This window comes from Calonectris borealis, chromosome 17, assembly GCF_964195595.1.
Source record: "Calonectris borealis chromosome 17, bCalBor7.hap1.2, whole genome shotgun sequence".
Classification (NCBI taxonomy): Eukaryota; Metazoa; Chordata; class Aves; order Procellariiformes; family Procellariidae; genus Calonectris; species Calonectris borealis.
The window spans coordinates 392622-407139 of record NC_134328.1 but is presented as its reverse complement, the minus strand read 5'-3'; the positions used below and the strand labels follow the sequence as shown (position 1 = coordinate 407139).

The 14518-nt window shown below is 54.2% G+C and overlaps 1 protein-coding gene across 1 annotated transcript in view; it reads left to right on the top strand.

Moving 5' to 3' along the window:
* Positions 1–4718: 4718 nt before the first annotated feature.
* Positions 4719–14518, top strand: part of LOC142089911 (fer-1-like protein 4) — a 40172-nt gene continuing 30372 nt past the window's right edge. Inside the window, exons 1-11 of the mRNA XM_075167054.1 lie at positions 4719–4797; positions 4915–4970; positions 5711–5799; positions 7935–8034; positions 10221–10312; positions 10907–10948; positions 11059–11226; positions 11514–11574; positions 12834–12965; positions 13127–13189; positions 14213–14297. Of these exons, the coding sequence (XP_075023155.1) occupies positions 4719–4797; positions 4915–4970; positions 5711–5799; positions 7935–8034; positions 10221–10312; positions 10907–10948; positions 11059–11226; positions 11514–11574; positions 12834–12965; positions 13127–13189; positions 14213–14297 (967 nt within the window). The remainder of the gene's footprint in view (positions 4798–4914; positions 4971–5710; positions 5800–7934; positions 8035–10220; positions 10313–10906; positions 10949–11058; positions 11227–11513; positions 11575–12833; positions 12966–13126; positions 13190–14212; positions 14298–14518) is intronic.

Here is a 14518-nt window from a genome sequence, read left to right as displayed (position 1 = left end):
CGTCTGGACTCTTATTTCCTTTCTGGGCTTTTCCTTTTGTTTTCCAGCAATGTGGATGTTTTGGTTTATGGAAGGTCTTTGCTAGTACTAGCCTGGTGGTGATTCTGAGTTAGCCTAGGTTGAGTTGATCAGCTGCAAAAGCAGAGCAGGTTGTCCATCATCATTAGTTTTGTTGCCTGTTAATCCCTAAGACTGCTGAATGTATATCCTGCAGTAAGATGAGCTGTTTCTTTACTGTGAAATTATGAAAGAACTTGTCTGCTCTATCAGGTAAACCAGGAAATGGTGAGAATATATTGGAAGACTGCCCTGGTGATTCAGCCTGTGAAACTGGTAGGTTACAAACCTGTGTGAAAGCAGAACCTCGGTTTGAATCCACATCCATCCTCATCTGGATGAGGGGATCGAGTGCTCCCTCAGTCAGTTTGCAGACGACACCAAGTTGGGCAGGAGTGTTGATCTGCTGGAGGGCAGGAAGGCTCTGCAGAGGGACCTGGACAGGCTGGATCGATGGGCCGAGGCCAATGTATGAGGTTCAACAAGGCCAAGTGCCGGGTCCTGCACTTCGGCCACAACAACCCCAGGCAACGCTACAGGCTTGGGGAAGAGCGGCTGGAAAGCGCCCGGAGGAAAAGGACCTGGGGTGCTGGTTGACAGCCGGCTGAACATGAGCCAGCAGTGTGCCCAGGTGGCCAAGAAGGCCAACGGCATCCTGGCCTGTATCAGAACTGGTGTGGCCAGCAGGAGCAGGGAGGTGATCGTGCCCCTGTACTGGGCACTGGTGAGGCCGCACCTCGAATCCTGTGTTCAGTTTTGGGCCCCTCACTACAAGAAGGACATGGAGGGGCTGGAGCGTGTCCAGAGAAGGGCAACGAAGCTGGTGAAGGGCCTGGAGCACAAGTCTGATGGGGAGCAGCTGAGGGAACTGGGGGTGTTTAGCCTGGAGAAGAGGAGGCTGAGGGGAGACCTCATTGCGCTCTACAACTACCTGAAGGGAGGTTGTAGTGAGGTGGGGGTTGGTCTCTTCTCCCAAGTGACAGCGGTAGGACGAGAGGAAATGGCCTCAAGTTGCACCAAGGGAGGTTTAGATTGGACATTAGGAGAAATTTCTTTACTGAAAGAGTGGTCAGGCCTTGGAACAGGCTGCCCAGGGAAGTGGTGGAGTCACCATCCCTGGAGGTATTTAAAAGACGTGTAGATGAGGCCCTTAGGGACATGGTGTAGTGGACATGGTGTGTTGGGTTGACGGTTGGACACGATGATCTTAGAGGTCTTTTCCAACCTGTATGATTCTATGATTCTATCTTCAACTAGACTAGTCGTTCTGGATGGTATCTGCCACCAAACTAGTATGTAGGTTGTGTTTGAAGGGCCGTGGGTCTAGGACCACTGCTGAGCAAAGATGAATTTGTGCTAGTTTTTTATTCAAACCTAGTTGTGACCATGATGTGTTCTCCCAGGTTCCACAGGCAACAGACAGCTTCCTCTAGAGAAAGCTGGGCTGTCTCTCCTGAAATACTCGATCATCTAGCCTGCAGCACCCAATTTTCTTGTATTTAGATTCTTGAAGGAAACCAAGCAACCTCTCTTCTTGAGTGGCTGCCTAAACTAAAATGTGTTACAAGTGTGGAAGAGAGGGAGGAAAACTGCCAAGTCGTCTCTGAGAAACTGCGCTGTGGTTGAGAGCATCCTTTACTCATGTTTTCAGCTGCTTACAACCTGTAGGCAGAGCTCTTCTTCCCTGTGTTACACATACAAGCAAACCAAAGGCTGTTGTTTGTGTATCTTTTTTTTTTCTTTTTAATAAAGTGTTCTTTAAAGGATATTTACAACAGTAGTTCTGAAGGCTCACCAATCCCTTGTTTGGACCAAGAAATACCGGTGGCAGTGTGTAATGCTTGGCTTCAATGAATGGTTTCTTTGGCAAGACGTCAGAGGCACACTGGGACTTTCCTTTGCTCCACCCTTCAGGGGCAGAAGATGAGCTCTGAGATAGGAGAATGCATAGTGGGAAATCCATTTCACCTCTCCTTTTTAAACCTCTGCCAGTTCCCACTCAAAAGGAAGAGAGCGAATGCTCCATCTCTCTGCACTGGCTATGAGGAGTGGAGTCACTGTCTGTTCTATAGCTAGCTGAGGTGTCTCCAGGTACTGGACTCATTGATGGTAGGAGAGACCCTCCCTGTTTTGGGGAGGAAGAGGCCAAGATGTGGTAGAGGCAGGTCTGAGGAAGTTCTTCCCCCTGTGGGAGCAGAGGAGAATTTGGAGGACATACTGTTTACCCGCAGGTAAGCGGCTGAAATGTGAACAAGCAAAGGGAAACAAGTCCCGTGGCTGTCAATGTAAGAGCTGTATAGGTGTGGGCCTGGGTGAAAAGTCATGGGAGGGTCGAGCTTGGAAGCTGCTGAACCGGTATGGCACAGTTTTGCCTGTTTTCTCTCATTCTTGAGTCTCCCCAGGGCTCCTGGTTTTAGAGGCAGTGAAGACAGCTGCTGGGAGGTATGTCTCTTGCCCTGGGTGTAACTGGAATGCAGATTTACGGCATGGTTGTTGCTTTAGGTAGGTTTGAGCTCAGGTTTTCTTCCTCAGGAGAATGTGCTGTTCTTGCCCAGTGCCAGTGCGCGCTCTCCATCGTCCTGGATTGCGTTCTTGCTTTATCTCCACGGTAAATACGGGGAACACCCCAGAAGTCTCTTTACTGTGGCCTTGGCCGAGATTGAGCAAGCACCCTTGTATTTGGCGGTCCCCAAAGGTATTTCAGCCTCGGGGCTTTGTATAAATCAAAAGCTGTTGCACGTGGGAGCTCATCAGGGAGGGTTCCTTTTGCTTCTAGGACACTTGGCAATAAATATTGGTGATATTTCATGCCAGACTATGCCATGCTACCTGACAGAGCTCCCTCCTCTATGGGAGATAGTGCTCCACCCCCCTTTTTTTGCCCAGACAGCTTGTTGGGCTAAGGGCCCAAGTATGGGATCTAAAATGTTTGGTTCCTCCAGGGGCTGTTTCACCAAAACTGAGGCACCATCTTCAGGTGAATGCAAGTGATGGGACTGCTCCGGGTGTTTGAGGAAGCCACACAAACTCCACTGGGAGATGATGGCTTTTGATCAGCTTTGAGCAAATAGTGGATCCACCCATCAGCAGCATGCTTTGGTGGTCTGACTGTCTCATTAAACAGCCTAATTTGCACCCCTTGCCCCGCTCCAGCCATGACTGGGTGTAGGGTCAGTGCTCTGAGCTTTCTGTGCTGCCCTAAACTGATCGGCTCCCTCATTTGGGTTCACAAAAGAGGTGCTGAGTGCTGCCAGCCTGCTATGTTTCATTGCTGCACCGTGAAGTGGCATCATTCCCACTGCGGCTTGTTTCCAGCGCCACTGGTGCTGCTTCCCTGGTGCTCCAGGAAGCTCTTGTGTAAGAGGAAGGTAGAGGGAATAACTGCAGGGCTTGCTTTGAAGCAGCCTGGCATTACATAGGCATGATTAACTCCTCTGTGTTTGCGGAGCTGGATTAGCCACCTGGCCTGCTGCAAGGAGCCCTGTACGGCATGCATGGATGCAGGTGTTTGGTGCTGGGCAGTGAGGGGGAGAGCCAGACCCCCAGGAGGAAGAAGTGCTTTCCAAATCCTGCTGAGCTCATGATTTGTACGATCACTTTAATCTGGCCTAAATCTGTGCTCCGGAAGGGCTCTGGCATCTCTCTCTTACCAGTTCTTGTGCAGGTGAGATGAGCTGGATCAGGCCAAGCTGGTGAGTGCAGCTGTGAGCACAGCTGGCTCCTGGCATGATGTGCCCCAGGTCTCCCTCCTGCACCCTCACTGCTGTGAGGGGCTGGTGCCAGCCCCGGTGGAGCCGCTGGAGCTCCTATCCCATCATCTGTGGATTTCATTGCTTGTCTCTGTCCTGCAGCTCTGGCGTCCCACCTACCCCAGCTTAGCTCCTCTGGCCCCTTATGTTAGCGCGCTCCTGTGCAGGGTAGGCAGGAGGCGAGCAGGGGCTGCTGCGCACATGCTGGTCCAAGCGCAGTTTCCTCAGTCAGTGGAACCCAACCCTCCTAATCAGAGGCCACGAGCTGGCTTGGCTGGCTTCCCTTCCCCACCCTCCCTCTGTTTGCTTTGGAGGGTTTTAACTGCAGAAGCTGTGATTTTGTGCTGGAGAAGCCGCAGAGCTGGGGGAGAGCAGAACCAGGCTCCCGTCCTCGCTGCAGTGCTCAGGCGGGCGTCCTCCAGTCCCAGCTCTGGAAGCCCCTGTCCAGGCGTGGCCGTGTAATTTTCCCTCTCCTTCCTTTCCCAGCCCTGGGAAGGGGGAGTGCCCACCACTGCCCTGCCTGTCTCCAGCTGGCCTCTGTGTCGTCCGTGCTGCCCCAGGGCACGAGGGGACATCGTGGTCTGGCCACTGCAGGGCACAGGGGAGACATCTGCGAAGCACCTCCCCGAGCCCCCCGTGGCCGAGTGCTCCCCTCTGCCGGCTGGGCCGTGGCCCAGGGGGCCAGGCCAGTCGCCCCGCGCGGGCATCCCCTGCCCAGAGCCAGCCCGGTGTCCCAGGGCTGCGGAAGGCGGAGCAGCCGGGGCTGCCCTCCGCCCCCGCTCCCCCGTGTCCTTCGTCGGGGGCTGCCAGGCCCGTGGGGCCGGGCCGGGGCGGGGAGCGGGCGGCCGAACCGGCCGGGCGAGTCGGGGCTGAGTCACGCCGAGCGGGTCCGCGCTGCCCGCCGCCGGCTCCATGGCGCTCAGCGTCGGCGTCCGGCGCCTCTCCCGGCTGCCGGGCCGCGGCGAGCGGCAGGTGCAGCTCAGCTTCCGAGGTGGGCCCCGACACGCTGGGCGGGATGGAGGGACGGGGTCTGCCTTCCCCGCGGCGGGCGGGCGGGCAGGGCCGTGCTGCCCCGCCGGCACCTCACGCCTCCCCTCTCTTTCCCAAGGCTTCACCCAGAAGACGAGGAAGATCCGCTGCGGCCCCGAGGCCGTCTTCGGGGAGGTGAGGGCAAGCCGGCGGGGCGTCCGTGGGACAGGGATGGGATGTGGCAGCGTCTCGGTTGATGCCTCGTGGGGCAGGAGGGAGTAATGGGGGGAGCAGGGGCAAGGGGTGGGCCGGGAAGCCTTCCTCCTAGCGCCCGTCTTCACCGTCACGTCCCTGAAGCCTGGCCGTACCGGGCCGGCGGGTGGTTCCCGTCGCTCGTCTCCCGTCCCGCCCGGATGCCTCTGTGCTACCTGGGGAAAGGAGAGAAGGATTGGGGGGCAGGAGGGACCTTTCCCTCTTGCCAGCCACAAGGCAGCCGGCCAGTTTGGGTGCCAGGTGAATTGCAGCCTCGGGCACAGCTTTGCGATGTGCCTGAGCCTGATGGCTCCCTGCACTGGGTGATCTCTTCTCCCCAAGTACCTCTGTACCTTCCCGTGCCCCGACTCACCCCACAACCTGCCAGCTCAGGGACCTCAGCAAGCACAAGCATCCTCCTCTTTCCAGGGCGATGATGCTCTGGCTTCTTTCGCAGCTGACCTGCGGCTCTGTGCTACTGGAGGGAGTCTCACTCCCTCCCCATCCTTCCTCCATTCTCAGCTGTAGGATCTGCCTCAGCCAGCAGGAAAGTAACTTCCCACCGCAGCAGCTTTTTGTCATGTTCATTGGTTCGGTCACCTTGCAGAAGAGATCAACCAGCCACCAAACATGGGAAAGTGTGGCTGGGAATGAATTATCATCTTTTCCTGCTCTGTTTATAGCTCTTTCGCTGGCCTCACTACGGGAAGCTCGTCATGGGAGAGATGCTGTTCATTAAGGTTTACAACTGTAGCAAGGTTTTCAGTAACAGGTAGGTCCTTTGGTTGTTGGGGTGGGGAGGTGGGGGAAGAGACATACTGGGCTTTAGATTTTCTACTGGGAGTAGAAAATGTTTATTGGAAATATGTTGGAAGGTAGATGAGTAGGATACAAGTTATAGAAGAGGAATGGAGCTGGTTGTTCTGGTGGGGGAGAAGTGCTGTATGTATTAAGTTAAATTAGGGGAATGATTTAGTTGTGCCAGCAGTAACAAAGACTACCTAAGGATCCAGATCAGACCTTCAGGAGGGACAAAGGTAAAATAGGGCCCTAAAAAATAGAGCTACAAGGGCAGGACTTGCAGCAGAGTGCGGACCTGCTCTCACCCTGTAGATCCACATGGTGACCGTGACCATGCTGCACCCACATTCAACATGCCTATCAGCTTGGGAAAAGCCCCGAGCCCATGGTAGTAACCTTTAAAAAAGGTTAAACCTTTAAAAAAGTTTTAAAAAGCCAGCAATTTAAATTTAAAGGATCAGCCAGAATTTAAAATGCTTCTAGGTGGCACAGACACAATATGTGAACTCAGCAGCTATTGCAGCAGTTGTAAAACACTTCAGGGAAACCCAAGAGTAGGGGTGACACATTGAGTAGTGGTGGTGGAGCAAACAACGAAGCAGAGGCACATCCTTCCAGGACATGTGAAAGATGAGGTTGCAGGGAAGGGTGCCAGCTCTAATAAGCAAAATGTAAGGAAAATCAAGAGGAACAACTTTCCAGAGGCAGCTAATAATACAAACCTTTTCAAAGCCATCACAAGCCTGCCAGGAGGGTGTGGAGGAAACAGATGAGTACAGCACAAGCGAGATACTTAAAGATAAAGCCAGGTAGAGCAGAAAATGTGGCTGAACTTTGTGCCACTCTTTACTGGCTGCTTTTCTTATGGGAGCTGCATCAGAGGAATTGTCTCCAACTGAATTGTCAATAGAAACACCTATAGGACAAATAGATAAAACAAACAGTAACAAATCACCAGGACCTGATGGCGCTGAGTCAAGAAGTCCAACGGGAAATGGCTGGACTGGCACTGGCAGCACCTATCCACACACCTCCGCTGCTGGGGAGCAGAGTAATGGCAAGTGACAGACATTACAGTTTAAAAGCAGTTGGTCAGTGCACTGGGATGATAAAAAATAAATAGAAAGAGAGTGTGGAAGGACAGAAGGGAAAAATTTTTTATACCACTGTATTGATCTGTGGTCTCTGGACTTCTGCATGTGCAGCCTTTCTGTGGCAGCAGCACTGAGCTGGAAAAGCTGGAGGGGGGGATGAGCAGAGATACTCCTTCCTCGGGGATAGGAGACTAGACAGGCTCTGTGTCTCAGAGAAGAGGGAGGTGAGAGGGGATATGAGAGATCAGCAGCTTGTAGCTGAAACGGAGGTGTCTGGGGAATGATACCTCCTGTCTCGGTCCCGGGCGGGCAGTGAAACACGCCAATGGTGGTTTCCAGCCAGCAGCAGGAAGATCTGCTTCACGCGGGGTTAGCTCGGCTGCCCGCAGAGCTGCCAGAGGGAGATGGAGGCCAATGTACAAACGGGCTCCAGACAGCAGTAACACAAGGTGGGGTTAGGAGTGGCTGAATGCGACCCCGCATGCATTACTGCCACTTGCAGGGAGCCAGATGACCCTTCCCCAGGGAGAAGCCCCTCTGGAGTAGGTAAATTTTGGCCAGACTTGCAGCAGACACCCTGTGGCCATGGCTGTATGTCCTATTTCTGTATTTCCTTGTGTGGAGCCTCTGCTTCCCAGTTTTGTCTGGGAAGAGTCACCCCAGCTCCGCCAGGTGCCCAAGCACAGGCTGGCTCCCCAGCTCTGCCGAAGGGGAGCGCTCCCTCACACTCGGTGGGACTGGATCTGTACAAGCCTTTAACCATCAATGGCAGCTCGGTTGCAAGCAGCTGCCTAGGCGTGACTGGGATGGAGGCACGACCTGCTGCAGTGTCAGTGGGTCTCGGGTATTTCGGCTGCCAGACTCCCTATGGAAAACGCTGCAGCCGTTTGCTGCATTCACCACAGCTCAGAGGGGCTGCGAGCAGGAGAGCGCAGATCCTGGTACTCTTTCCCCCAGGATGTAGGCACTGATGCTACGTGCAGTGTTGCTGTAGCCTCTGGTTTTGTTCCAGGCTTCTCGGTACCCTTGTCCTCAGCCTTCAGCACCTGATGACGTCCGGGAGGCTGATCCTCCGGGAGGCCCTTGTCGACAGGAACCACAGAGTGACCGGTGTAAGTCCTCCATGGGCGGCCTGGCCATCAGAATCAGGAAGGCTTTGTGGGAAACCTTGTGTGGCGCTTCCCAGGTGGATTTGGGGCTGAGTGGGAGTCCAAGGTGCTGCTTTGAGCCTGAGAGCTCAGTGGTGTTTGTGCCCTCTCTGTGCAGGGGTGCAGCCACTTCACACCCATCAAGTGGTTTTAGGAGCATCCAGAAGTGCATGGGGTCGGCTGGGGGCCCTGGAGACCTGACGAGGGCCTGGATGAGCCGCGAGAGGCTTAGTAAAAAGTCCCCAGGTCTGGGCGATGGATGTAGGAGGTGGTATTTCATCTGCTTCCAGCACCACGCATCATACGGGCGTGGGCTGCTGCAGGGTGCGAGGCAGAGAGGAGCTGACGGGGTGAGGCTGAAGGTGGCAGGGTGCCTCGGGATCCCCAGTGAGCTTTTGGGTTAAACACCAGTGCTAACTGGATGGCTTAACAATGGTCCTGGGCAGCATGAGCTGCTCTGATGCCTGCCTGCCCAACTACCCTGCGCCGTGGGTCCCACTCCCCTCCCAGGGCTCACTGGGCCCTTTGTGCTGGTGGAAAATGAATGTGACCCAAAAATGAACTGTTTCCTGCCAGCTGGGTGTGCAGGCATGGTTCAGCGAGTGCTGGACAACCAGGGCTCGGTGCCAGGGCTGTGGGCAGGGCCGGGAGGAGGAGAGGTGGAGGCAGACAGCCCTGCGATGTGCTGCGCCCCTGTTTGCCCTTCTCACGGGCAACCTGACTCACCCCCGTGGTGGCACTTGGGATGCAGCTCTGTGGCCACCAGACCACGAGCCTGAGTGGCACAGGCACAGCTTTCCCATGTTGCTGAGCTGGCCGGATCAGGGAGCAGGTCCAGGTGGAAACGGAGCATTTCCAGGATGATTTTTAGCCCGATGCAGCTCACTGTGTAAATGTTCATGCCAGCAAAGGGACAAGGACTAGACCAACCCTTTGGCAGCACTCCATGCTGGCAATAGTTTGAGGGGACTGAGCTAGGGCTCAGAGCTGCTCTGAAGCCCAACCCTTTGCCCCTGGCTGCCTCTTCCGTTGTGCTAATTCATGCTGATGAGCCACTCCAACCAAAAACCAACCGCATTCGGTTTTGCCAGGTCAGTTTTCGATTGTGTAGCCCTCCAAGAGCAGCCTGAGACCCTCTCCCTCAGCTCAGCTGGGAAGAGACACATCCCCAAGGGAAAGAGGCTGTTTCAACTGCTGCTCCTTTAGCAAAGTGGGAACAAAGCTCTTCCTGCTATTCCAAGTCCAGTTCTTCTCTGGGACCTGAGTTATTTGCACCCCTTTTTTCTTCTGCTGGTTTGAAAGGGTTTTTTTCAAAGCCTCAGCAATTCCCCCAGTTTATCTCAGGCTTCTGCATCCATGCAGCCTTGCTGCTGCCTTTCCCGGCCAGTGTACTACTTTCTTGGGCTGTATTTCTCCTCCCACAAATGCGTTTTCCAGGGACTGAGCTATGAACCGGGCTTGTACATCCCTTTCAGCCTACTGAGAAGTGACCTCCTCCATGCCTGCGATTTTGGCCTCCGCTGGGAAATTCTTGTGCATTTGTATTGGTTTGAGATCAGGCTGGTCACCTGCAGACCAAGTGTTTGCAGACCTGTGCTGGCTGTGTCGATACCCAACGTGCCCCATGCTTCTCTGGCTGTCCTTCGTCACTAACGCTAAGTTGATGTCCTTGTGATGCAGACTCTGGGTGTGCTTATGGCTTCTGTGGTGTTTTAAACCAAGCTGTCATGCCTGGGGATGCTCTGCCAGCTGTCTCGCGCCTCCCACAGGGACACCGCTCCAAACTCCCGAATGTTAGTTTGCTCTACTGCAGGGCTTTCCCCACTTTCCTTGTCAAAAGTGTCCTGAGACGGCCCTCAGGGGCCTCTCTGTGGTATATTTTAGATTTGGAAACTTGAGCCAACTTCTATTCAGTGAATCCTGGAGTTTGGGAAGCTGTAAGGGAGGGAGTTTGGTTAACTCTAGCTTGTTGATGGAGGCAGACAAGGAGTGTCTGGTATAAATAGGCTTCTTGCGGTGTTGTGACCCCCTTCCTTCCTCTTCTTTCCACCAGCATCTCACTTCCACGCTCCCCTTCCCCTTTTCCGTGACATTTCTGCAGTTGTTTTGTGGCTGCCAGGCTCTCAGGCAGTTTCGTTTTCTGTTTGTAGATCTACATTGAGTTGGATTTGCGCTACCAGCCTCCAGATGGTTCAGCTGGGACCTGGGCTGAAGAGGACTTTGTCTATCAGATGAAAGACAGGTACTGAAATCCTGGGAGGAGCAAATTTCCAGGCAGCTTGTACAGCAGCCTTTGCCAGGGGCGGCCTTTGGGATGCAATCCAGCCTCATTTACTCTCCACCTCTGGCCAGGCTGATGCATCTCTGCTCCACAGCAGCAATAAGTGAGCAGGGCTCTTGCAAAGAAAATAGCTTGTCTTCACAAAGAGCCCATGACTGCAACAACCCGCTGCACTCTGGGAGTCCTTTTGGACTCAAGAGCATTTCTGCAGCCTTCCCGGCTGACAGGAGCAAGACATGTCGTTGCAAAGTTGCAGAGACCGTGGCTTTGGACCATAGCAACCCCAGGCGCCCTGCACACAGGTGGTGCCCAAAGCCAGGGGAGATGCGGGTGTCTGGGCGGACAGGATGATAGGCAGCAGCAGGGTCACTTCTGGAGTGCCAGAGGCAAAGCAGCAGGCACGCAGGGTGGACAGTGGAAAAGCATCGCTTAGGAGGATGCTCATGTCCCTGCCAAGAGCCAAGCAGGAGCCTGGCTGTGGCACTGTTACTTAAATGCATCAGTGAACAGCCGCAACGCACTTGTTTTTCAGCAAAGCATCTGTTTTTCTTACAGTTCAGAGTTAATCATCCGCAATCCTGGATTTGAGGAGCTAGAGTAAGTAGCCCTACTTGAGCGTATCAGCTCACCCTCCTGGGTGGGGGGGAGTGCACAACCCACTCGTCAGGGCTGACGAATCGGTGTGTGATGTGGCGGGGGGTTGGCAGGGCAGCCGAGGGGCCAAGAGCGAGTGAACTGGACAGGAGGGCCGCTGCACTGGGCAGGAAGCTGGTGAAAGGCCTGGAGACTGATGAGGAAGAGGAAGAGGAGGAAGAAGATTTCTACGATGTGTCTGAGATGGAGGTCTCGGGCATTGTCTTCAGCCCTGTGAAGAGGTATCCGTGGTGTGCTCTTCTCTCTTGCTCTTGCTTGGGCCCTGGGAAAGTGTCCAGCTCATAGGGTGATTTATGGGGGAATCCTGCATCTCTTGGCATTCTGCTTCTGCAAAATGTCAGAAACCTTCAATCTCCAATGGCCCCAAACAGGGACTGTTGGGGATTTGCTTGTTCCCAGGGCAAGGAGCCATTATTTGCCAGGGTTTCCATTGCTTCCCTTGGTGGAGGCTTGCTCAGGTCTACGTAGATGAAGAGACTTGCTCACCTGGGTTGTTTTTCTTGCGCAGCCGCTCCAGACTTTACTCCGCACGGGACCTCTTTGCCACCCCAACTCCGCAGAGCTTCCAGGTACTGCAGCGTTGGGTGCACGTCCCTGCAGCTGCCTCTGGCCACGCAGCCGGTCCCTTGCTGCCTTGCTGCAGGCCTGGGCTTCTCCAGTTGCCACATACCCCGGCGAGGCCTCTAGCCTGAAGACGCCTTCTTGCTTTGTGTGGCTTCCCTGGGCAAGGTGTGAGATTCCCTGAACGAACGGCACCCATGAGTGCTGGCTCCAACATCAGCCAGCCCAGAGCAGAGTTTCTTTTTGGGCCATGTAGTTAGCAATGGATATACAGAAGGGAATCTGCCTGACAGCCACATGTGCCACTGCAAAACACTGCCTGAGCAGAGCTTCAGGGAGCACCCAGGCAGGGCTAGCGCCTGCCAGCTTCCCCAGGGCTTTGCCTGGGCCCCCAGGGACATCTGTGGGATATGGCTGGGAGTGGAGTGCTGCTGCAGGGGCTTTCTTGGAGATGCTGGGAGGCTGGTATGAAGCTGTGGCTCTGGCCGATGTTCTGACATCAGTTTATTTGAAACCACTGTGAAGTCTGGAAATGGAGTTCAGTCCCATCTTTCGCCCTGCAGATTTCAGGGCAGGTCTCCCAGCCTGGCTATGGATTTAAATCCTTTCCTGGTAAACATGGACTCATATTTGGGTTTCCTGCTTTTCAGGGCTGGGTCCTATCTGCCAAGCAGTAAGCTTTTGTAGGGGGTGGAATTTCCTACCATCCTTTTCTTGAAGCTATTATTCTTCACCTTAACAACTGCCTAGTGGCTTGTACTGAGAGCAAATGTGAGCACATTTCCATGTCTTAGATCTGTAACCAGTCGCAGCAAATGAGACACGTTCCAGTCTTTTCAATGGTGTCCATCTTGGTAGGATTCAAAGAGAAGTATTGACAGAAGATACAAAGAGCATCTTCTCCAAGATGCTCTGTAGACCCCACCATGTGGGAGCTGTGGGTTTGCATCCCCTTGGCATCAGGAAATGAGTGGGGACAGTGCTTCTGGGGGACAGTGCCGCTGGGGAGGCCGCTCTTATCAAAGATGCTGGGGATTTAACACTTCATTTCCTTGCTTGTCTGAAGGAAACAAATATCTCAAATACCATTTTGGTTTGTCCTGGCTATAGCAGATTTCAGCAGCCATGCTCTTGCCTGCCCCGAGTGTCCACCCCTGCAGTGAGAGGGCCCTGCACATTTGTGTACTGGTATTGCTGAAACAAGCTCAAGTTGGAGCTGGAAATGAGGAGAGTGCTGATGCGAGGGTTTTCTCCCACATTTTCTCAGGTTGGGATTAATATCATTGAAGCGCAGAAGCTGGTGGGGGTGAACATTAACCCTTTTGTGGTAGTCAAGGTTGGAGAGGAGAAGAGGCACACGGCGACGCAGAAGTCAACAAACTGCCCCTTCTACAATGAAGTATGTGATATGGACAGAGGCTCTGTCCTTGCCCTACTGGTGCCCAAGTGGCTGGGGCCATCCTTGCAGGGCATGCTCGGGATGCAGCTGCTCTCAGGCAAAGGTGCTTGTGGGGCCATGTTGGGAGCCCAGGGCTCAGCTGTCTTGCTCTTCTCTTTCAGTATTTTTTGTTCGAATTCCATGAGCCAAAGGACATTTTATTCCACAGACTCATAGAGATCTCAGTGAGTATGTCCTCCTCTTTATCCTTCCTCGGTAACTGGTACAGCCCAATGCTTCTGCATGAGGATGTGGGGAGTGATGGGCAAAGCAAGGGAAACGGTACCAGTACCAGGCAGGTTTTCCAGCCAGAGGCATCTGCCCCGCAGAGAGACCAAAGGACCTTCCTGCGGCCACAGTGGGGCAGAGACCCGGTCCTGCTCTGAGCCAGTGCTGGGCAGTGCTGTCTTCCCACCTCCTCCATGTCAGGTTTTCTCTGCACCCAGTGACTGAAGTGGGGCCTCTGGGGTAGTTTCTTGCCTATTGCCTTGCTGCCCCGCTGTTTTGGGGGCGATTCCGTTCTGCCTCTTACCCTGGAGCCTTATCCTACAGGTTGTGGAGGCGAATGACTGGTGTGAGGGGAGCTTAGCAGTGATTTGTGCTTGTAGAAAAGACCAGGCAGGCAGAGAGCAGTCTTCAAAAATCCCCTGGCCCAAAACGCAGGCGCTTCTCCAATACATGGGGCTTTTCTGAAGATAGCTAAACCCAGCCAGCACCTCCTTTGCCACATGATCTCCAGCACTTTCCCTGTGAAAGGCTGCACGTCTCTTCTGCTGGTGTGTGTTCAGCAAGCGCCCAGCAAGGCTCGGGTTTTGGGAGAGACACTAGCCTGGTGGGGGCATGGCTCTGCCCTGAGCCAGCAGGATATGGACATAGGACTCCCTGCGGGAAAGCAGGTCTGCCCTTGGCCCATTATAGGGGTTTGGCTTACCTGGGGCTGGAAGAAGAACCTGAATGGGTTGCTCATGAATTTGCCTTGGCCCAGGTTTGACTGAGGGCTATGGGCTGGTGGGCTTTGTGGGAACGGTTAGGCAGGAATGGGTTTGTCCCAGGGCTAACTCAGATAGGTCAATGTGCATGAGGAGCTTGCAACCGTTGCCTGAGCTGTGCGTTGGAACGGGCATCTCTTAGCAGTCCTGTCCTTCTCAGAGATGTCTGGATGTGTCACTTGGCTGTCCAAATGTCAGGGGGATTTGTGCTGTCTGCAGGTTTTTCACTCAAAGAAGATACCGTTCCTGGGAACGTGCATAGGAACGTTCAAGATGGATGTTGTGACGGTGTACAGCCAGCCAGGTATGACTGACTGCACTGCGTACCTGCTCCCTGACCCTAGGTTTGTCTGAAACTGATGTTTCCTTCGTGCTCTGCTGGGTCTCGTGAGGGCCCTGTCTTTAAAGCACTTAGTTCACATGAGGACTAGCACTTGCTTCTCCTCCCGGCTGTCTGAGGACTGGTGACACCTCCTGCACCTTCAGAGGCAGGGTCAGGGCAATCTTTGTGCAGATGTAGTTGGG